The sequence below is a fragment of the Dasypus novemcinctus genome, chromosome 22 (assembly GCF_030445035.2).
Source record: "Dasypus novemcinctus isolate mDasNov1 chromosome 22, mDasNov1.1.hap2, whole genome shotgun sequence".
Taxonomy (NCBI): Eukaryota; Metazoa; Chordata; class Mammalia; order Cingulata; family Dasypodidae; genus Dasypus; species Dasypus novemcinctus.
Window position 1 is genome coordinate 1,581,077 of NC_080694.1, and position 23,515 is coordinate 1,604,591.

The following is a 23,515-nucleotide window of genomic DNA, read 5'->3' on the forward strand; positions in this document are numbered from 1 at the left end:
GCATGTGGCCATCTCCTCAAGCTCAAAGCTGGAAATCCACAAGAACCATGTCCCAGTGCCCCAAGAAGTCCAGGAAATGAAGAGCCCACCTCTGCTCCCTGTCAGCCCTTGCTCTCCCCACCCACATCCTGTGCTTGTTGGGTGCTCTCCATGTCCACAAGAGGGCTGGATCGACTAGGCAGCTGCGCCTCCTTGGCGAGCAGGTATATCTGCTTCAGTTTGGAAATCTTGACAGTACACCTGTTGAATTGCCTGCTATGGTAGCTTGGAACGACAATCAATAGGGAAAACACCTGCTTGCATGGCGTGCCCTGGCAGAGCAAAATGTGCTGAAGAGGATGAGTTCCTTTTTATCCTTTTTTTTTTTTCTCTTTCCAGACACCAATCGTTGTGACTCGCGTCAAATCCGAAACAACCCATACAACCCCTTTGGGCGGTCACGATGGCTACTTCTGGTGTACCTCGTGCCTGGAACACATGGGCCTGTAAGCCCCCTTGACTGCATAGCAGGTGAGCAGGAATGATTTCCACGGACAAGTCTCCCAACCCAATATGTAAGCAGCTTCGTTTTGGGTCCCCTGAACCTGGAGAAAAGAACAATGCTCATTGGTAGGGTATCGGAAAGGAGGGCGAGAGGAGAAAGGGCAGGCTCATTGCTGAGAGTCTTATGGGCCGTCAGGGGCCCCTCCCGTCCCAGAGAGGACACCCAGAGACAGAGAGGTCATTGACCAGGAAGAGGGAAGACTCTGAGCCTCTCCTCTCTGGGAGACAGGCCTCTCCAGGCCTGGCAGGGAGCCAAGGCAGAAGCCCTCAGGCCCCAGGTGGGAAAGGCAAGGCCGGGTGTCCCGGGGAGAAAGGCGGAGGGGACAGCGATGGCAGACCGCATGTCTGTGACCATTGCGGGTGGAAAGACCTGCAGGGCAACGCCGGCCCTGGGTAGGCCCCTGCTGGACGAGGCCTCCGGGAGGGGCCTTTGGTGGGTGAGGAAATCCTCTCTGAAGAGGGACCTGGCAGCCTGGCCCAAGCCAGCATCTCGGCCTGGACCAGGGGAGCTCTCAGAGGGAGAGAGGGTCTCCCATCAGCCCCAGATCTGGCCCAGGGGTCCCCTCCCCCACAGCCCCTTCAGCAAGGGGCCCTGCCCCTCCCCCTGCCTTCCCATCCGGCCCCCTGCCCTCCAGCAAGTGCGAGGGAGGAACACTTCTTATCCAACAGTGGCCCCTAGCGGTGGTAGTTTTGGCTCTGACTTGCGGCCACCCAGCCGCTTTCCCGTTCCAGGAGCGGCTGGCGTCTGTCTCTTTCCTTCTTACATCCAGAGACGAGAAAGCAACTGTCCGGGACACAATAGCAGAGGTTCTCTTCTGGCCCGGTCCCCACCCAGCAGGCTCCCCCCACGTCAGCGACCCCTTTCCACACCGTGGCCTCTTCGTGGCTTTCGGTGGGTACATTTTGGAACCCCGCTCCCCCGCAGTGCACTAGTTTTCCCGGCAGTCGACACGCTCCCGGAAGTGCACTCGGTGGGTTTGGGCAGGATGCCTATTGGCCGCATCTGTCCCGGCGGCACTACCACGGGGGACAACTCCCGAGTGGAGAAAACGCCCCCTCCTCACGACTGTCGACTGTCTCCCCACTCCCCGCCTTCCACACCTCGCGCCTGCGGCACTCGCCGCCGTCCCCCTGGGCCCCCCACGCTGCAGTCTGCATTCTGCAGAGTGAAGAGGCGGGGTGGCCGGGGGCGGGGCGAGTCTTCCGGGGGTGGGGGAGGGGCGCCTGCATGCCGGGGCAGGGGCGCCAGGCGCCTTGGACCCGGCACGGATGGACGGACGGACGGACGGACAGATGGACGGACGGCAGGGAGCGGGGTAGGGCGGCGCGAGACGCGCAGCACGGGTGGCGCCCCCGTGCCCGCTGGGTGCCCCGAGAAGAGTGGGTGGGGCGGAGGCAGTGGGTGCATCCAGAGGGGGCTTAGATCCCACAGGGCTGTGGGGGGCGGGTCTCCCGCTGGCAGGTGTCATGGCACTATTCCTTCCTGCTGTGGGGAGGACCAGCTTCTCCTCCCTCTTAGCTGACCTGGGCAAGTCCAACGGACCGGAGCATGGGTGTTGCAACCGTGCTGAGGCTCAGGTCCCAGCTGGCACAGGGCCTGTCCAGAGAGTCAAGTCTCCTGAGCGTGCACAAAACCCCAGTGCCAGACTCGGCTTGGGCCAAAGGGACAGAAGAGGCGTGTGTAGGGAGGTCCCACCTGAATCCGACTCCACCCCATGCAGGAGCACGTATCCCAAAGTGGGGCCCACTGGCCGGGCACCGAAGCCTGGAGCCACCCACCATCGGCGTAGACCTGGGCGTCCCCGCAGCCCTCAGGAGCACCAGCGCCGGGGGCTTGATCGACTAGGCAGCTGTGCCTCCTCGGCGAGCAGGTGTATCTGCTCTAGTTTGGAAATCTTGACAGCAGACCTGTTGAATTGCCTGCCATCGTAGCTTGGAACGACAATCACTAGGAAAATTACCTGGTTGCGTGGCGTCCTCTGGCAGAGCAAAATATGCTGAAGATGACGATTTCTTTTTTTTTCCCCTGACACCGATCGTTATGTCTCGAGTCAAATCCAAAATATCCCATACGGCCGCTTTTGACAGTCTCAATGGCTGCTTATTATGTACCTCATTACTCCGAACACAAGGACCTGTGAGCCCACTTGACCTCAGTGCCTGAAATGAGCAGAAATGTTTTCCACTGCTATGTCTCAGAAACAAATATGTAATAAGGTGCTTCGTTTTGAGTCCCCCAACCCAGATAAAAGTGAAATGTTCATTCGTATCATATGGAAATTGATGGCAAGAGGAGAAAGGGCAGGCTCATTGCTAAGAGTCCCATCAGTCCTCAGGGGCCCCTCTCATCCTATAAAAGAAACACAGGGAAATAGAGGTCATTGTCGAGGGAGAGGGAAGACTCTGAGCCTCTCCTCTCTGGGATACAGGCCTCTCTAGGCCTGGCAGGGAGCCAAAGCAGAAGCCCTCAGGCCATGGGTGTGGAAGGCCAGGTGTCCCATCCCAAAAGGTGGAGGGGACAGCGATGACAGACTGCATGTCTGTGACCATTGTCATGGGAGAGACCTGCAGGGCAATGCCAGCCCTAGGTAGGCCCCTGGTTGATGAGGCCTCCGGAAGGGGCCTTTGGTTGGTGAGGAAAGCCCCTCTGAAGAGGGACCTGGCAGCCTGGCCCAACCCAGAGTCTTGGCCTGTACCAGGAGAGCTCTTGGATGTAGAGAGGTTCTCACACCAATCCCAGATGGCCCATGGGAAAAGTGGTTATTTCATGTACCTACATGGAGATTAGTTCATCACCATATTTCAGGGTTGTCATTTTGGTCTACTACTCACCAAACTAAAACTCATGCACATATTCTATTATTTTTAAATGGAATATTCTTTGAACTCTAGACATACAGAAGTGAAAAAAATATTCATCTGAATCATTCTGAAATGGAAACTTAATGCCTCAAATGAGTTTAAGTGACATATTTATAGTTTTTATAATAATTTATATCTGTTTTCTAAATTTTTGGCTAAATTCTTTATAATCTTTTAAAACTAACTGGTAGAGTTGGTCATAAGCAATCTTCACTTCAGAAGTAATCTTAATGACAAAAAGCTTCCTAAATTTTAATATAGTTTTTTTCAAAGACTTATTTATTTACCCCCTTATTCTCCTCCTGCCCTTCTGTTTTGGCTGTCTGTGTTGTCTTGTCTTCTCATTTTCTGTGCTCTAGGGTTCACCAGGATTTGATCCTGGAGGCCACCCAAGGGAAGAGAATTTCCATGTCAATTGCACCACCTCAGTTCCTGGTCCCTGCTGCACTTCACCTTGAGTCTCCCCTTTGTCTCTCTTTTGATGCATCATCATCTTGCTGTGTGACTCACTTGTGCAGGCACTGGCTCACCACATGGACACTCATGTGGTCATCGGCTCACCACACAGGCACACTTTCTCTTCTTTTTCACTAGGAGGCTCCAGAGATCGTCCCATATGGTAGGTGATGTTCTATTACTTGAGGCACATCCACTTCCCAAATTTTAATACATTGTTGGGAAGCATAATGACATTTTATGAAACATTTTAATGGCAAAATAAGGGTCAATGAAGGCTATGACAATACTTATGTGCAGATTTACTAAAAATGAATGTCAACTCTTATTCAATGAGAAGATGCATATTAAAGAATATAAGTGCAAACATCATTTGATTGTATGCTAAATGCACAAACATCTCTTCATCAATACAAAGGGAATTATTTCCTATAATTGTTCCATTTATATTTGCTTGGTTTCTCATCTCTGACCTGGACTCAGCTTCCCTATCTTGTCCTCTTCCTATCATGAGCCTTGCCTCCTCGGTTCTTGTGTGCTGTGTGCCCCAGGCAGTCATGGCCCCTCACAGCTCCCACCACGCTGGCCCCATCAACTCTCCTTGCACCTTCCCCAAAGCTTAAGTCAGTTCACTCCGGGCACCTTGCTTTGTCCCATTGGTCACCAGTTTCTCATTTTCCCCTCCTTCCCAGGCAGGCTTACCCCAGTACCTCTCCTTATGAAATCCCTCTTTCCTGCCTCTCACCTTAGACTTCAGACCCATCCCACAAGGACCCCTCAGCCTGGCCTGCATCCCTTAGTTTCTGTCCTTTATTCAGCACCCACCTCCCTTCCCTGCTCCTGCCCAGGACCCTGCTCCTCCTCAGCCTGAGTTTACCCTCTGCAAGTTCCCCCCTCTGTGGACTGACCCCACCCATTCACTACTCTACATTCTGCTCCCCACAGCCCTTTTAACTGCCCCATCCTCCTAGGCCCTTTTACTTTTTTGATCCTGCCTCACCCAGTTCATCTGCCCCTCAGCCACTGACCTCTCCCAGCTCCACCTTTGAACCCTCCCCACCACAAACATGCAGAAAGACCTCATATCCTCACCAGGGCTCTCTTCTCCTTCTCTCTTACTCCTCTCCCCAAATTGTCCCCAAGTCCCTGCTTCAGGTCACCACAGCTCTCCCCTCTCATGGGTCATGCCATTTTCTATGAAGACCTTTAGAACTCTCACCTTCCTGAAATGCTGTGACCTGCTCCCAGCTCCATGCCTCCATGTTCCATACGCTGCTGTTCCCCTCATTTACCCTGAGCTCTGTGTTCCTCCCCTCAGCTGTGTCAGTTTACACCATGGTCTACATGGGTCTCATCACACAGCCTGATTCCTCATCTCTCAGGAGATGCCTCTGCCCTTTTCCACCCTTCAGTTCTCTATCCTTGCCCCAGTGCTCCCTTCCCTAGCTATGTGCCTTCTAGTCACTACCTGTCCCCAGTACCCAGGGAAGCTGCTCCCAGACCCTCTTCTCACTGTCTTCCCTGGCTTCTCCCTTGCTCCTTTCAGTTCCTAGGCACTCAAGCCCCTGCCCTCTGTTCACTGCTTCTTCCCTCTCCTTTCTCCTCCATCATCTTGGATCAGTTTCCCTCTGCTAGCTGCCCCAGTGTAGCTGCTTGGCCTAGTTGTCCTTATCTCATCCATCCCCTTCTACCTGCCTGCCTTCCCTTTCCTCAAGAGCCCTAGACCCATTATGGAGATACTGAGTCTCAGGGCTCCCTGCCCTTTCTCCACATTCTGCCTCTAATATGAGTCTAGAGAGGACACAAGTTCACCCTGTGACCTCCACACACCCTATTCTAAGCTGGTCATGAAGGATGCTCCAAACAAGTTCCTTGCAGAGGCCCACATGTTAGGTCCCATGTTAGGCCTTTGGGGATAACCAAAGATGTAGAGGGAAAAAAACTTTACCAAGAGAGTCAGGGAGAACTTACATTTGTTATGACTGCAGATGGGATCCAAGGTTGGTATAAAGCAACTCAGACCTGACTCCCCATGTAGTAGTTTTATTCTTCTTTACATACCTGTTACTACTTAACATTTGCTTTGATTATGCATTAGCTTATATGCATCTGGATGAACATACATAGCTAGTTATATAATTGTATGATTAGTATGTTCACAAAATCATGCTTGCATGATCAAAAATGGGGCAGATACTCCTCTTGACATAGAGGTGCAATGGACACAACCAATCCAAGGTCCACAGAGAAAAGGTGGCATTGGAGTGGGAAAAGTGGTCATGGTGGCTGATGGGTATGGGGAATGGCAGGAAGAGATGAGAGGTGGAGGCACCTTTGGGACTTGGAGTTGCCCTGGATGGTGCTTCAGGGGCAATCACCGGACATTGTAAATCTTCCCAGGGCCCACTGGATGGAATGGGGGAGAGTATGGGCCATGATGTGGACCATTGACTATGAGGTACAGAGACGCCCAGAGACGTACTTACCAAATGCAATGGAGGTGTCATGATGATGGGAGTGAATGCTGCTGGGGGGGGAGAGGTGGGATGGGGGTGGTGGGATTGAATGGGACCTCATATTTTTTTTAATGTAATATTTTTCCAAAATCAATAAAAAAAAAGTGAAAAAAAATGGGGCAGATAACTCCACCCCCGGGTGGAAATTTTATTATGTTAATTAAGCAAGTTGGATTGAGGACATCCAGGGGCTTCTTCTGTGCAGGTGTAACCAACCAGTTGAAGCTGGTTTTCATACTGCATTGCTTCAACAGGATATTCTTGACCACAAGAAATGGAATTTGGAACCAAAAGAGGTTGCATCTCATTACCTTCTAATTTACATATAATTCTTTCCTTTGTATCCTAGCAAAAGGGAAAGAAACAAGTTATTTTCAGATATTTGGTCATCCTACATCCATCAACATCAGACCACTGTCCTTATTATCATAATCAGACCTCTACCAGAACGTTATAAGACCCTCAGAATCTCTTCAGTTTAAGCAAAGGCTTTGAATCTCCTGCTTCCTGCCCCAGCTGTTCTGGAAGAAAGCTCTTTCTTTGAAACCTGGTGTCACAGGATACATTTTTTGTGTGCATCGGGCAGTGAGCCCATTTTGGCAACAGCAATAGGACAAAGAGCTCACAGGCAATCCCAATCCTGTGGACAGGGAAGAAACAAATCATGGGCACTGTACCTGAGACCTGCTGAGCCTGATGTTCCCAAAGCACAAAGAAGCCATGGCTCCCACGACTTCCAAGTGGGAGTCAAATCCTGTGTGGTGGAAGTCGTTCTTATCTCTGATTTCCAGGTTTGGATTTTTTCCTGATTTCAATTTAACTCAACTCAACAATAGTCTTTAAACTGGGAGCCTTGTAGGGCAAGTGTAACCTTCACAAGTATATGGACAGAAAGAAAAAGGTACAATTTTGGGATACAATACACCCGTTAAATTTTCTTAAATCTAAGATTTTAAAAAATCCAATAAGATTTCCATTCTACATATGTTCAAAAGTGAAGGAAATTCACAGATAGTGGATTTTCTGTTTTATATACAGGGTTTGGGGTTCAAGACACAATAGGCACAGAGATGTCAAGATTGTAAGATAATTTGGCAACTGCATCCATCAGAGTTACTCTGATATCACATCTAGAGAGTGCATGCCCTACCTGCCTGCTTACAGTAGGTTCATTTTCCCTTCAAAGTAAATAAATGATAATATCTCTTTATGACCTAAATGGTCATTTTGCTCGGAGGACTAGGGTGGCACATCAGCTAATAAAACATTTCATATTATGTGATAAAATCTGCATTCTTTAAAAAGATTAAAGGTAAAACTAGTACAATATGGCATGCATAGTTAAGTAGTATAATTTTTTAAAGATTTTTTATTTATTTCTCTCCCCTTTCCCCCCACCCCAGGTGTCTGCTCTCTGTGTCCATTCACTGTGTGTTCTTCTGTGCATGCTTGTATTTTTGTCAGTGGCACTGGGAATCTGTGTCCTTTTTGTTGTTGCGTGGTCTTGCTACATCAGCTCTCTGGGTGTGTCGTGCCACTCCTGGGCAGGCTGCACTTTTTTCATGCAGGGCAGCTCTCCTTACAGGGTGCACTCTTTGTGCATGTGGCTCCCCTACATGGAGGAAACCCCTGTGTGGCACGGCACTCCTTGTGTGCATTAGAACTGTGTGTGTGCCAGCTCACCACATGGGTCCAGAGGCCCTGGGTTTGAACCCTGGGCAGATGCTATATTCATTGAGCCAAATCCACTTCCCAAAGTAGTATAATCTTGATTGAAATTATTTTCAAAATCAACAGAAAATCTCACCACAGTTCACCTCATAGGTCACCTACATTTTATTTAAGAGAAATGAGCACTAGGAAATGCCCAGAAAGATACAATTTCTGACTTCCATTTTTCCCCTAAACTATAATCTCAGAGTTTGACTCTCCCATACTACTGAGCATTTATTTCTCAAAATTGCAGTATTTTGTTCCTTACTACAGATTTCTGTCAGCTTCACATAAGACATGGTGACTAAAAGACAATAAAGAGGAGGGGAAAACAGTGGGAGACCTGTATTTTTATTTGCTTCTGGGATACATGTACCAATAAGAAATGCTGAAGTAGAAATAAGTGTTGGAAATCTTGATTTTTATATGCTCCATAGGGACATACACTTACTTTAAACTCTTATTAAGCAATTTCTTTCTTTCAGCAACTAGACAGATGAGGCAATATAGACATTAGTCTAAGACTCTTTATTCTTAATTTATAGAGAAGTGGACAAAATAGACTTCATCCCTGCTATTATAAAGCTTAAAATTTAGTGCAAGAGAATTATATCAAATAGCTAAACAGAAACATTATGTACACTGAAAAATTGAGATGTGATATTAAGGAAAATCATTGTGGGGAAGTGGTTTTTTTTTTTTTTTTTTAAGTTTTAATGTTTATGATTAGCCTTAAAGAATGAGAACCAGATAGCAGTCAGAAGAAGGGAGATGAAAAACGTTCTAGTCAAAGTTGATTAAACATGGGAAGAGGACTTGGGAACATGGCTGATGGATTAGGTGGATAAGGCTCACCTCTCACTAAAACAAAGGAGAAAGAGCCAGATGCTACCTTGGGGACCTGCTTTGGGGTATAGACTAGGAAACCTTCTTCACAACTGCCAGGAGAGTGAGGGACAGAGATGAAGAAGCTCAAACAACAAGCTGTGAGTTATTAACGTCCAGGCTGCTGGGAAGGGCTCTCCTCCCCAACCCCAGAGATATTAAGTGAGGGTAAAACTCCTAGAGAACTTTGTATACCTGAGCAGAGAGCAGACATGTTCCACCCTGCCAGCTCCTTTGGATGTATGGAGAAGAGGAAGGTGCTCTGAGTCATCTAGGAGGGAACTGGACAGGAAGGGAAGCCAGGGGGAGATGGTGGGTTGCTTACCCCAGTGGCTGGAAGCAGCACATGTATCCTGCCCTCAGGGAGGATAGCCTAGGTGGAGCTCTGGGCTCCCTACTCCAAATGGAGTGTGGTGGCAGATTTCCTGGAAGGAAGAGGAATCTGGGAGGGGGGAGAATGATTTTTTTTGTGGTAAATGTAGCAAGCTGGGCCCCTCTTGAACATCGGAAGGAACTATGACTCAACAGGGAGAGGGGAGGATCTTCTTAGGCAGGTTCTCATGCCCAGCTGCCCAGGTAAAGAGAGGAATTACTTCAGAGAGGAGGCAGATAGAGGCAGCTGATCAGCAGGGAGATTGCAGGGAATCTAACCTGCCCAAGGGAAAAGGGGTGGGCAGCCTTCTGAAAGGCTAAGTAACCTAAGGATACTGATTATCTCAGTGGAAGAATTCCTGCCCAGCATACACAAGATCCCTGGTTTGAGTCCCAGTCTTTAAGAAGTGATCCACTGGGTTATCACGCATCCAGCTGCAACTTTTTGACAGGGAACATATAGAAATTTTCTTTGTATTAGCTCTTCTTGGAGCTCTCTTTTTTTAAAGGTTCCTTTTAAAATGCTTTCCTTATTTTACTCAGTAAAAGCCTATTCAAAACCTGCAGAGGGCAGGCTGCTGGATGATTGAACATCAGCAGCGCGAGAAGATCCTTAAGGGCCTATGAGAGAAGGCTGCTTTTCCATGTTTATTTTTGTTTTTCTATTTTTTCCTTCTTCCTCCTCTTTTTAAAAATGAGTCCCTTCTCTCTTTTTTCTTCTTTGTTGTGTTTCCTTTCCTTCATCTCTGTTTTTTCTTTCATTTACCATTTTTTCTCTACCTACCCTATTTCCTTTCCATCTTTATTCCACCTTTTTTCTTTGGTCTCTAATTTTTCTTGTTTACATTTCTATCTCCTTTTCTACTTTCTTTCTTTTTTATATTTTTCTTTTTTCTTTCACCCTTTTATTACCATTCCAGCCTTTTAATTCATTCTATATATTTTTCTCTATTCTGTTTCTTGTTTCATTGCTTCTATTCTACTATCTCATATTATTCCTCTGTACTTCTTACTCAAGTTAATCTTTCCATTTCCTAGGTCTGGTACAGTTCCTCTCCTATATTTTACTGTTATTATTACTATTATCCTTTTTCTTTTCCTATCTCTTTCCTTTTCTCTGGTCCAATTTTTTTTCAAGAGAACACAGACAACTGTAAGGACGTAGAATAAAAGGAATGTAGTGTCAAAGTGAAATCTTACCATGAACAGAAAAGCAGTAATAAAATAAAACCATAAAATAGAGAAGCTAATCAACTGAGTAAACCCATCAAGACAAACAGATACCTAGTCACCAACAAAAAATTACAAGCCATTCTAAGAAACACGAAGACATGGCTGAGTTTAATGAAGAAACTAAAAACTAGGAAGAGATGCAGAACATGGAACAACTAATCAGAGATGTCCAAACACCTAACATGAATTAACTTAATGAACTGAAGGAAGAGATTAAGGGTAGTAAGAAGACACTGGGAGAACATACTAAAGAAATTGTAAGCATCCATAAAAAGATAACAGATACGATGGTGATGAATGGCACAATCCAAGAAATAAAAAATACATGGGAAGCATACAACAGCAGATTTGAACAGACAGAGGAATCAGTGATGTGGAAGCCAGTACATCTCAAATCATTCAGATAGTAGGACATATAGATAAAAAAGATAGAAAAAAATCCAGCAAGGATTTAGAAATTTGAATGACAATATGGAATGCACAAACATACACATAATAGTCATTCCAGAGGGAAAAGAGAAGGGAAAGGGGGAAGAAGGAGTGTTGGAGGAAATAATGGCTGAAAACTTCCCTACCTTACTGAGGGATATGGGAGTACCTGTCCAGGGAATGAATCACACCTCAAAAAGAATAAATCCTAACAGAATACCTCAAAGACATATACTTGTCAAATTGTCCAATGTTCAAGACAAAGAATACTGAAAGCAGCAAGAGAAAGAGAACCATCACATAAAAGGGAATCTTGATAGGATTAAGGGATGATTTCTCATCTGAAAGCATGGAGGCAAGAGGCAGTGGTATGGTGTTGTTAAGGTGCTAAAAGACCAAAAACTTGCAGACAGGAATTCTCTATCCAGCAAAGCTGCCATTCAAAAATGCAGGAGACTCAACATTGTTGCAAGTATCCATGAATCTGGTCCAACAAGCATTACTGTCACTGTGGGCTCTGAGGGGAGGAGGAGAGAGGAACAGTATAGATAAAAGCAAGGTAACTGGGGACAATGTAAGTGTTCCATAAGATTGTGCAATGATGGATATAGGATATGTTAAATTTCACCAAAACTGTATAAAAGCCTATAGCCTAAAATATACACCATAATGTAAACCATAAGGTAACTAAAAATTTAGAAAGTTGTATAGTCTAAAATACAAACCATAATATAAAACCAAAATGGAACTATGTTTGATAGATATGTTTCAATATCTGTACATCAGCTGCAGCAAATATAACATGAACATGTAAAAAGATCATTGCTGGGGAGGGGGAAAGTGTTTGATGATGATATATGGGAGTCACAAATATTGTATATGTGACTTTCCTGTGATCTAAAACTTTTTTGAAGACATTTTAAAAATTAGAAAAAAGAAAGGATAGAGACACTGAGGAAGAAATGAAAGAAATTGCCTTGCCACTATACATATAGGCAACACCTATTACAGTGATGAAGGGCAAAATGACAAAAAAAAATTTATATTTTTCATTTTATATTACCCCAATTTATTTTCACTTTACTTCCGTTTTCCTGATTAGTCTGTATTCTACATCTAATCTTTAAGCCTATCATTACTATTTCATTTTCCTATTATTTGAATGTGGCAATTTAATAGGCTTCACTTTTTAAGACGTTTTGGACTACAGATGGGTTCAACTCTGGCAGGGGAGGAATGCTGGTGTGGGATGTTATTGATGGGGGACACATGGTTTGGAGGGAGTTCTCCAGAGCATGTATATAGGGTATATAAAAATGTTCAGATATTCATTGTGTATTATCATAGTAACTACAGTTACAAATAACAACTGATGGAGTGATGAGTTCCTAGGCAGAGGAACTCTGTCAAATTGCCTAATGGAACAGCAATGATCCCCCAAGTGCAATGGCAAAGACCAGGGAAGAAGGATGGTCCAAAAATGAGCCCTTGATATTGATGGCTTTACTTATGAGCCTGGGCACTTGAAATTTCAACTTGACCTAGAGCTGCAGTGTGCCTAAGTGTTACCTTCTGAGAGCCTCCGTGTTGCTCAAATGTGGCCACTCTCTAAGTCAAACTCAGCATGTAAATGTATTACCATCCTCCCAGCTTGGGACATGACTCCCAGGGATGAGCCTCCCTGGTACCAAGGGATTACTACCAAGTACCAGGTGGTAATGCAACTAGAAAAAGACCTTGAATAAAAGGGGGAAATGGTAAACAGAAATGAGTTTATATGGCTAAGAGACTTCAAAATAAGCCAGGAGGTCATCAGAGGGGTTGTGCTTATACACATTTCAGCAGGATCTCAGACACAGCTAAAATAGATACAAACCCAGGTATGGGTGCTCCTGAGGGCTATGGAGATGAGATACCCAGTTCCTACAGTCATAACAGATGGCTATGGAGTTCAGTGTCTTGCCAGTGGGACAAACTTTAGAATTTATGCTCATGAATGTGATGGAGTTGCACTCAGATGGGACCTCTACAGATGCCTCTTCTGTCACTTTTATTGAACCTGTGGTTGGCACTGGGGTTGGTGTATACTCGAGACTTGAATCTCTAGACTATGTGCCAACTGTGCCCTGAGGCTCAGCAGAGTTGCAACACCTACTCTCTGGTGACTTGGGCTTACTCAGGTCACCTAACAGGGAGGTGAGGATGGTCAACAACCACACCAAGGAACCAAAAGTCTACAAATGCAAGCAGGAGAATTCCATCCATCAGCCATGTGGAATCTAAACCCCCTCTTGATTTAGAGGTCTCCTCAGGATGGAGAAATAGAATATGGATTAGAATGGACTTTTTGTATTCTATTATTGAATTATTGTGGCTCTAGCAATGGACTAAATTATAACATTAATGTTGAGACAGTGGCAATGGGAGTTGCTGGAGACAAGGAGAAGGAAAAGGAGGTGTGATATGGCATTTTCAGGACTTGGAATAGCCTTGAATGATATTGCAGGGACAGATGCAGGACATTATATAACCTGCCATAACCCACTGAATGGACCAGAAGACAGTGTAAACTACAATGGAAACTATAACCCATGCTGTGTAGCAGTGCTCCAAAATGTACTCCTCAAATGCAATGAATGTACCACACTAATGAAAGAAGTTGTTGCTTTGGGAAAAGTGAGGGATGTGGAGAGCAGGGTATATGGGAACCTCCTATATTTTTTAATGTAACATTTTGTGTGATCTATGTATCTTAAAAAAATAAAAATATTTTAAAAACACATTAGAGGCATATAGCAGTAGACTCAAAATGATAGAAGGATAAGTGATACAGAAGAAACAACAACTGAAATTGAAGAGGGAAGTGCTGTGTATTTTTACATGTACGGAGAAGGACCACCAACAGAAGGATGGAGACAAACCCAAGTCACTCACTCTGGTAGGCTGGAACATAGAAGTGATGTTCCCAACTGTGATGGACTTCCCAAAAAAGTAAAATCCCCTGCAAGACTGTGCATGGGATCACAAATGCCCTTTAGGTAAAGGAAAGACAATTGGCTACATCATCCTTCTCTTTGACAGGATGTGGAGGACATGGTCTTGCCTTTGACAGCCTAAGGCATTAATGAAACAAGGGCTTGCCCAGGGGAAGATTCCCATATCCTTTCTGTTGACCTTGGTGACACTAGTGGGTGAAGTGGTAGAAAGGATCAACAATGTTCTGCTTTGGGTTGGAATCAGAAGTACAGAATCAGTCATTTTGACTGAGGTGGCCCAGAAGGAGAAAAGTCCAACAAAGGGAGGCCATGCCAATAGGGACATAAAGGAAGCAGAAAGAACTACCAAAGGAAAAAAGAGGAGGAGGCCGGGCTGGCCCACCAAGGAAGGCAAGGCTGCTTTACTTACCAAAGCAGAGGAGAGACAATGCAGAAATGGATGTGATTCCTACAGAAAAACTGCCAAAGATATGGGGCAGAAGATGGTCGTCTTAAATAAGATCTTAAGGCCATATTACAAACCATAAAAGAACAGGAGGAAGGGGCCTCTCAGAACTGAAAAGGCTTAAAATTCTGCAGAGCTGCCCAATAAGCCCCAGATGTACCCCAGAAAAGAGGAACATACAGGTTGCTAAGGCTTCCTTCTCCATGGTACAGGTCAGTGAGGAAGACACTTCTGACTCTAATGAATCAGATAGGAAGGACGCTCCCATCACTCACACCCTGCTCTTACTCTTTTTAAAAAGAACGCTTCGGGATCCCACTAGGGATTCTCTTTGGCAGAGCACTTAAATATATAGAGGGAAAAAATGATAGATTTGAAGGGAGAAGTAGTTCTACCATAATATTTGGAAAATTTAATTTCCCACTTTCACAAATGGTTAGAAAAATTATACAGATGATTAATAAGGATATTGAGAACTTGAACAACAGTACAAGCCAACAGGACCCAGTAGAATATATTCTTCTCATGTGTACATGGAACATTCCTAGAATAGACCCTATGTTATCCCACAACATACACAGAAACCCTGAAATTATGAGGAACTTCTTTGACCAAAGTGGCATGAAACTGGAAATTAATAAGAGAAGGGCAAGAAACTGGAAATTAATAACAGAAGGGAAATTAGAAAGTTCCACAAATATGTGAAAGCTGAATTACGCACTCAAATCAACCTACAGGTCACAGATGAAATCTTGAGGGGAATTAGAAGACACTTTGTGATCAACAGAAATGAATACAGAACATATCAAAACTTATAGGATGCACAGAAAGAAAACATTACTAAGAGAGAAACATGTAGCCAAAAACATCTTAATTTAAAAAATAACCATCTTGAATTAATAACATAATTTTACACCTTAAGGAAATACAAAAAGAAGGGCAAACTAAACCCAAAACTGGCAGAAGGAAGGAAATAAAGATTAGAGCAGAGATGAATGAGACAAGAGAAAATCAATAGAATCAACACAGCTATTAATAAAACCTGGTTATATGAAAAGATCAATAGAACTGAAAATCCTATAGATAGACTGATTAAGAATAAAGGAAAGGGAAGCAGATGTGGCTGACCTGATAGAGCATCTGCCTACCATATGGGAGGGTCCAGTGTTTGATACCCAGGGCCTCCTGGCCCGTGTGGTGAGCTGGCCCATGTGCACAGCTGCCACATGCAAAGAGTGCTGTGCCATGCGGGGGTGTCCCCCACGTGGGGGTGACCATGTGCAAGGAGTGCACCCTGCAAGGAGAGTCACCCCACACGAAAAAAGCACAGCCCACCCAGAAGTGGCACCACACACATGGAGCAGCAAGGTGATGCAACAAAAAAGATGCAGTTTCCTAGTACCTCTGAGGGTGCAAGCAGACATAGAAGAACACACAGGGAGTGGACAAAGAGAGCAGACAATGGAGAGGGGGAAGAGGAGAGAAATAATGAAATAAATCTTTAAAAAAAAGAATAAAGGAAAGAATTCACTAAAGTTAGTAATAAAAGTGGTGACACTGCTAAAATGGGATTTAAAAGTAAACTTTTAGCAATTGCAGCACAACAGATTAGATATCTTTGATGACAAGGACCAATTCCTAGAAATGAACCTTACCTTCTTTATAATATTTACTCTTAAAAATTCACTGCTCTGAAAAATGAAAAGCAAAAACAGTGCAGATTTTTATAAAAATAATTTAGGTAATCATATATACTATTTTTTAGGTAACTTATACTTTTAGGTTACCCTTTGATTTTCCAGTCTGGCCATTTTCTAAGGGAAGTAAAGATTTGTTAGAGTCAGTGAATGGAATTATACAGGCAAATCAATCAACCACCTGCCCCTGTGGTGTTTCAGTTTGATTTAGAAGTGTACTTAAAGTGAAAATGACCATGTTAAATTATGCACTTAGTATCAGAGGATTTCATTAGTTCAGATGGGACAAACCTTGGAAAACATCAAGTATAGCTGAAACCTTAAAGATTTAACTGGGCAAAGTCTTAGAAAATGTGCTTGGGATAGGAATTGGTTTACTGGAAAAATGTACAAAACCCAAGCAACATCAGACTGTTCTTTGCAGAAACTAAGAGCAGAGGGAACTGAAGGAAACTGAAGTATTCAGGACCTGAAGGCCATTGTAAGTTCTATGGTCCTTGTCCTAAGGACAGTGGGAAGCCATCAACAAATTTAAAGAATGACAGAATGAGATAGTTATGTCCAAGAGAGCCTTTTAGGTTTCGGATGCATTGACATATGGGCAAGAGAGTACACCAACAGAAAATTTAGGAGGTTAAGGGTGAATTTTAAATATTTGATGATGGATGTCTGTGGCGGCTTGCTCGGTCGGTAGAGGTGGGGTCTGGCTGCGGACGAGGGGTTGGTCCAGCTCTGGACGAGGGGTCGGTCCCACTTGGGACGAGGGGTCGGTCCCACTTGGGACGAGGGGTCGGTCCGGCAGCAGACGAGGGATCGGTCTCACAAGGGGTTGCGCGGTTCGGCTGACAGGGTCGCCCAGCGAAGCCGGCGACGAAGGGGTCGCCCGGAGAAGCCAGCGACGAAGGGGTTGCCCGGAGAAGCAGGCGACGAAGGGGTCGCCCGGAGAAGCCGGCGACGAACTGGGGACAAGGGAGGCCAGGCCCTTGTCGGGGGCTCTCAGGACTGGAGGGCGCACGGCAGAAGAACTACCGCGGAGACAAGGTAAACACGCAAGTCCACTTTATTGAGGGAGAGGCAACAGTTTTATAGGGGCTGGAGAAGGCTGATTGGTCGAAGCCACGCCCTGTTCTGATTGGTTGCCGGCGAAAGGTCAGTGGGCGGTACTGGACGGGGGAGGGGTGGTGGTTAGGGATTGGCTGTCGCTGTTGCTGGGGGAAGGGGCAGGGTTTAGGGATTGGTGGCTGCTGTTGCTGGGGTGGAGGGCAGACTTGAGTTTCCCGCCCACGCCTGGCTGTTGCTGCTGTCGGGGGAAGGGAAAAGGGCGGGCTGGATTTTTCTGCCCACACCTGGCTGTTGCTGCTGTCGGGGGAGGGGAAAAGGGCAGATTGGATTTCTCTGCCCACGCCTGGCTGTTGCTGCTGTCGGGGGAGGGGAAAAGGGCAGACTGGAATTTTCTGCCCTGCGCCTGCGCAGGGAGAAGGAAGAAGAAGGGTGCCGCCCCACAAGGCATCAGGTGGCGCCATCTGGGAGGAGGGGCGGCCGCGGAAGCATGGCTGCCGAGAAGGGGAGACCCGAGGGCACTCTGCGCCCATGCCGAGCTTCCTTCAGGGGTGGCAGTGGGCCCGACCAACCACCCTATTATGGGGGCAGCAGAATTAGGCCTACCGTGGCCGCTCCCCTGCCAGGCCAGCAAACCACACTTCAGCCCGAGGGGTGACCGCAGATGTCCTTAAGACTTGATGAAAGAAACAGGACCTGTGACATTGCATATAATTTGGACAAAGAAGTCAGGGACAATTTAACTCCTTTTCTGTGAATCCCTCCTAGACTAAGTACACATGACCTACCTGGGGCCTCACTGAATCAACTTGAAGGGTATCCCACTAGTGCAATCTGGGAAAATTTGTGCATTAAAATAAACAATGTTAACAGATGAGAACATATTGAATAAAACTGAATACATCAAAGCAAGCAAGCCTTTTTAAGGTAGAAAGCTATGTAAGATATATAGAAGCAGTGCTGGAAATGGAAAAATATTACCATTTGACAACCATTAGAGAGGCAGTTGATTCAGATGAGAGGATGGTGGGTGGAGGATGTTTGGGGCCTACAGTATTGATATCAGAATATGTCCTCATAATATGTCACTCATTGTAAAGTGAAAACATGTTTTTACATGAGAAGGAACCTGAGAGAAACTTCATGGGGTTATCAAGTTCACATCACCAGTGGTGACCCAAAAGGGGATCTCCTACCGCTACTGATGCGCTGCACTCCTAACTCTCCTGATGGTCTGAATGTAGGATCTAACTCTCAAGAGGAAACACCGGGCAAAGCCTGGGGTCATTCGTGCTCCTTAAATTTCTCAAATATGTGAAAATGAAAGAACTTCTCAGGAGGAGCTCCATATTGAAGTTGACTGGATAAAGCGGACTGGAAAAAATGTATTTTTGAGAGTTTGAGAAGGATAAGACAGTAGATAAAAGTTGAGTTTTGTGAATGGGATTACAGCATTGAAGCAAAGCTGATTTCCTCATTTGGGATGTTCTAGTAGAGTGTCCTTGTTTTGCACATAGATATATTTTTGTGAAATGCTTATTAGTGGGCAAATGGGATAAAATTAAAATAACTGGGGAAACAGCTGGTGAGTCTAAGCAAGGGATTGGATTGGGAGTTCTTTGTACCTACTCTTGCAATTTTTTAAAAAAAGGTACTGGGGATTGAACTCAGGACCTCATACATAGGAAGCAGGAGCTCAAGCACTGAGCTACACCCACTCCTACTGCAGTTTTTCATATCTTTAATATTATTTCAAAATAAATGACTCTGAAAAACACCCATGTTGCTGCCATCCTACTAAAGTATGGAGGCCAAATCTACTTCAATGCTATTCAACCAAAGTTGAGAAAGCAATTGACCTTTTAAGAACCTGGATGTTATTAAAGAGAAAACAGGCAATTATTATAATAATAGCACAATGTCTTTGATGTCCTGAGTGATTTGAGTTGTTTGTGGAAACAGCAAGATATCTGTATTTCAGTTTCCCGCAGGAACTCCTTCCACTGCTGCATGGTGTGGACATCGACTACCCTTTGTCCCAGGTTGAAAGCCGTGGAGTAGGACATTATATAATTAGATGGAAAAATAACCATAACTGAAACCATAAGAGTGAAGCTAACTAGATTTCACGGTAGGTTCCACAGGAAAGCAGCACTTGGCTTTTCTACTAAAGTCCTGTACTCTTCATCTTGTTCTTTTCTGGTTAAAAATCTCCTCTATTTGTCTTCCTTTTATACATAAACCTAATCAGAATTACATTTCAAGGGACACACCCTGCTTACACAGATGCTAACGTTGGCCAGGCTTCATTCTGTGGGACGCACCCTGTACACTTTGATTGAATTTATCATACATTTAAAATTTTAAAATCTTATAAAATTTTGCAAACATTTTGTATTCTTTATTAATTAAATAAATACTTTTTGACTGAATTCTTTGTCCCAGGAAATTTCTGCATCTTCGAGATTAAGTAGGGACCCAGACGCACTGGATCTCTGTGGACAGAAAACTAGAATCCCCTGGAGGAAATATATAATTTTTTAAAAAGGGAGGGGGAGTGTATGTGGTTCAAGCGATGAGCACCTGCTTCCCATAAGGGAGATCCCAGGTTCGGTTCCTGGTGCCTCCAAAAAACAAAGATGAAGAACAAGCCTTGTGACTGAAGAAGATTCTTTATTTCATACTTTAATTGGCCACTTGTTAATACACTTTTATGAAGGATCTTTTCAACTGTTTTCTCCATCTTTCTACTGGGCTCTTTGCCTTTCTTTTTAATTTGTAAAAGTTATTTCTATATTAAGGCTATGAGACCTTTCTTGGATATATGGATTGCAAAAGTATTTTCCCACTAGTTGGCTTGATTTGCACTTTCTCCATGTTGTCTTTTGAAGACTAAAATTCCTTATTTTATCTTTCATTTTAGCACTGTTTTAAACAAATCAATTTTATTGACACATATTAATAAAGCATAAATTGTTCCAAACTAATCAATGGTTTTACATTTAATCACATATTTGTGCATTCATTACTTCAGTCATTTTAGAGCACTTCCATTATTCCAATAATAATAATAAAAAACAAAACAACAAAAAAAATCTCATCCCCTCTAAATCTCTTTATGCTTCCCCTGCTGTACAAAGCTGCTATTCTTTTTCTTTCTCTCTAGTATATTTGTGTTTTTATTTTGCAAAAATGGTCTTATACATGCAATATCACCCACATTCATGCTTTACATGAGGTTTCACTGTCTTATAAAGTCCTATGTTACAGTTTTAGCTTTCCTTCTAGTAATATACATGTCCTTAACTTGACCTTTCAACAAATGTCATACCCATATATAGCTCAGCTAATTACAAACACCATGATGTGCTTCTATTCATTTCCAAAGATTTACAAATAACCTTTTTACCAGTTACGCACAGATTAACCCTCAGCTTTCTATTCTCTACCCTCATTTACTTTTCTGGTGACCTATATTCTAATTATTAACTTCATGAGTTTACATTTTATATTTAGTTCATAATAGCACAATCATGCAGTATTTGTCTTTTTGTGTCTGGCTTCATTCAACATAATGCCCTCTAGGTTCATCCATGTTGTCACATGCTTCCAACTTTATTTCTTCTTACAGCTGCATAATATTACAGTATGTGTATATACCAGATTTTTTTATCCATTCATTGGTTGATGGACACCCAGGTTGTTTCTAGCTTTTGGCAATCATGAATAACGCCACTGTGAATTTCAATGTCCAGATGTCTGTTGGTGTCTCTGCTCTCAGTTATTCCAAGCACATACATAGTAATGATATTGCCAGGTAACATGCTAGGTCCATATTCAACTTTCTTAGGAGGTGCCAGTCATTCCTCCACAATGGCTGTACCATTCTGTATTCCCACTAACAGTGAATAAGCATTTCCATCTCTCCATATCCTCTCCAACATTTAGTTTTCCAGCTTTAAGAGTGGCTGGTGTAATAGGTGTGAAATAATATCTCATGTAGTTCTGATTTGCATTTCCCTAATTGCTAATGAAAAACATTTTTTTCATGTGTTTCTTCTCCATTTGTATTTCTTCTTTGGACAATTTTCTTTTCAAGTTTTTTTGCCCATTTTTTAATTGGGAAGTTTGTCTTTTTACTCTTGAGTTGTATAATTTCTTTGTATATCTTGGATATTAAACCCTTACTGGATATATGATTTGTTTTTAAAGTGACAGATTAGGATCTTTAATTCTTAAATATACTCTTTCTTATGTCAATAAAGGAAAAGAGAAACATTCTTGACTCACATGTTGTAGGATCTGTTTTTCTAAATTACACCTAAAGTTTAAGAGAGGAGGATAACCAACAACCTTTTAAATACAAAACTGGGCAACAACAGCCCAGCAGGTTATTTTTTTGCTTCTACATTAGTGGACTGGGGTTTTAAATTCATATGATCCAACAGCCTCTAAGGAATGTTTAAGCAGGCATTTTAATTGAATACTGCGTTTTCAATTGCCCACACTAATTTTGTTAAGCAGATATTAAGCAAACATCAATGATTATAAGACAAAAATTTAATGACAATTTGTTACTGGGTATATAATAATCCATTGGGCTAAATGGTTTACATGGGACTATATAGAAATTTAAAACAGAAGCAGATGTAAATATTACATATTATCATCATCAGATTCATCTTTTTCCTTTAAAGATTCCTTGACATATTTCTCTGCTTCTTCCCTTATATCTTTTGGAACAATTTCATGTCTTCCTTTAGTTAATTCACCAACCCAGCTGAGCTCTAGTTGAAATGCTTTATCTTTAACTTCATCACGTGCTATGTAAATTATTTTTGCCACTTCTTTAACAACGTCACGGCAGGTCATTTCTTTCATCTGAAGCTTTTCAATTTCTGTCTTTGCGGCTTGCCTGGCTTTACCAAGGGCACAGCCCCAATAACCATATGAAACACCCGATGGATCAACCATGTAGAGTTGTGCACCATCATTCACAATGTAAGACCCTAACATGAAACTGCATCCAAAAGGTCTAACAGCACTGTACAGTGTATAGGCATGAACATACATGGCCACTCTGTCTGCAAGATCTTTGAGTGGAATGTTATAGCCAAAGTTAGATCTAAAGTTGGAAGCTTCTTCTCTTGCTATGTCTGCTAAAGAACAAGCATCTGCCAACAAACCTGCTACGGCCATTTCAAAATGCCGATCAAGATTAAAGAGTCGTTTGTTGGAACCTTCTTCATAAAGTTTAGAAAGGACTAATTTTTCTACTCCGAAGACAACACCATCTTTACATCTGATCCCAATACTATTTTCCATAGCCTTCATGGCATATTCAACTTGAAAAACTCTCCCATCAAGAGGGAATGTAGAGGAAACGGACTTTGGCCCAGTGGTTAGGGCGTCCGTCTACCACATGGGAGGCCCGCGGTTCAAGCCCCGGGCCTCCTTGACCCGTGTGGAGCTGGCCCATGCGCAGTGCTGATGCGCGCAAGGAGTGCTGTGCCACACAGGGGTGTCCCCCGCGTAGGGGAGCCCCACGCGCAAGGAGTGCGCCCATAAGGAGAGCCGCCCAGCGTGAAGGAGGGAGCAGCCTGCTGAGGAATGGCGTCGCCCACACTTTCCGTGCTGCTCACGACAACAGAAGCGGACAAAGACGCAGCAAAAAGACACAGAAAACAGACAACCGGGGGAGGGGAGGGGAATTAAATAAATAAAAATAAATCTTTAAAAAAAAAAAAGAAAAAAAAAAAGAGGGAATGTAGAGGCTGACAGGTCATACCCAGTGATGATAGAGTTCATTGTGTTAAAGTCACCAGGTTGTGTAGGGATTCCAGGCTCAAAACACTTCCACTAGCCTGGATATGTGATTGACAAAGATTTTCTCCCTCTGAATTGGCTGCCTTTTCACCCTTTTGACAAGATCCTTTGAGGTGCAAAAGTGTTTAATTTTGAGGCAGTCCCATTTATCTATTTTATCTTTTGCTGCTCCTACTTTGGGTGCAAAGTTTAAGAAACTACCACTGGTCACAAGATGTCGAAGATGTTTTCCTACATTTTCTATTAGCACTTTCGTGGTTGTCTCTTTTATATTTAGGTCTTGACCCAATTTGAATTAATTTTTGTGTAAGGTTTGAGATAGGTGTCCTCTTTCTTTTGGCTATAGATATCCACTTCTCCCTGCACCAAGGGAGTAGACTGTTCTGGCCCAGTTGGGAAGGCTTGACAGGCATGCCAAAAATATTTGACGATAGATGTGAGGGTCTATTTCTGAATTCTTAATTTGTTTCCTTTGGTTAATCT

The 23,515-nt window shown here is 43.8% G+C and overlaps 1 protein-coding gene across 1 annotated transcript; it reads right to left on the reverse strand.

Annotated features, from left to right (window-relative positions):
- Positions 1 to 21,788: 21,788 nt before the first annotated feature.
- Positions 21,789 to 23,014, reverse strand: LOC101435507 (proteasome subunit alpha type-3-like). The gene is made up of 2 exons (XM_058285530.1): positions 22,974 to 23,014; positions 21,789 to 22,580 (listed from the first exon to the last, which is right to left on the reverse strand). The coding sequence occupies exons 1-2, from the start codon at positions 23,012 to 23,014 to the stop codon at positions 21,863 to 21,865; spliced, it is 759 nt and encodes a 252-aa protein (XP_058141513.1). The 3' UTR covers positions 21,789 to 21,862.
- Between the last annotated feature and the right edge of the window lie 501 nt (positions 23,015 to 23,515).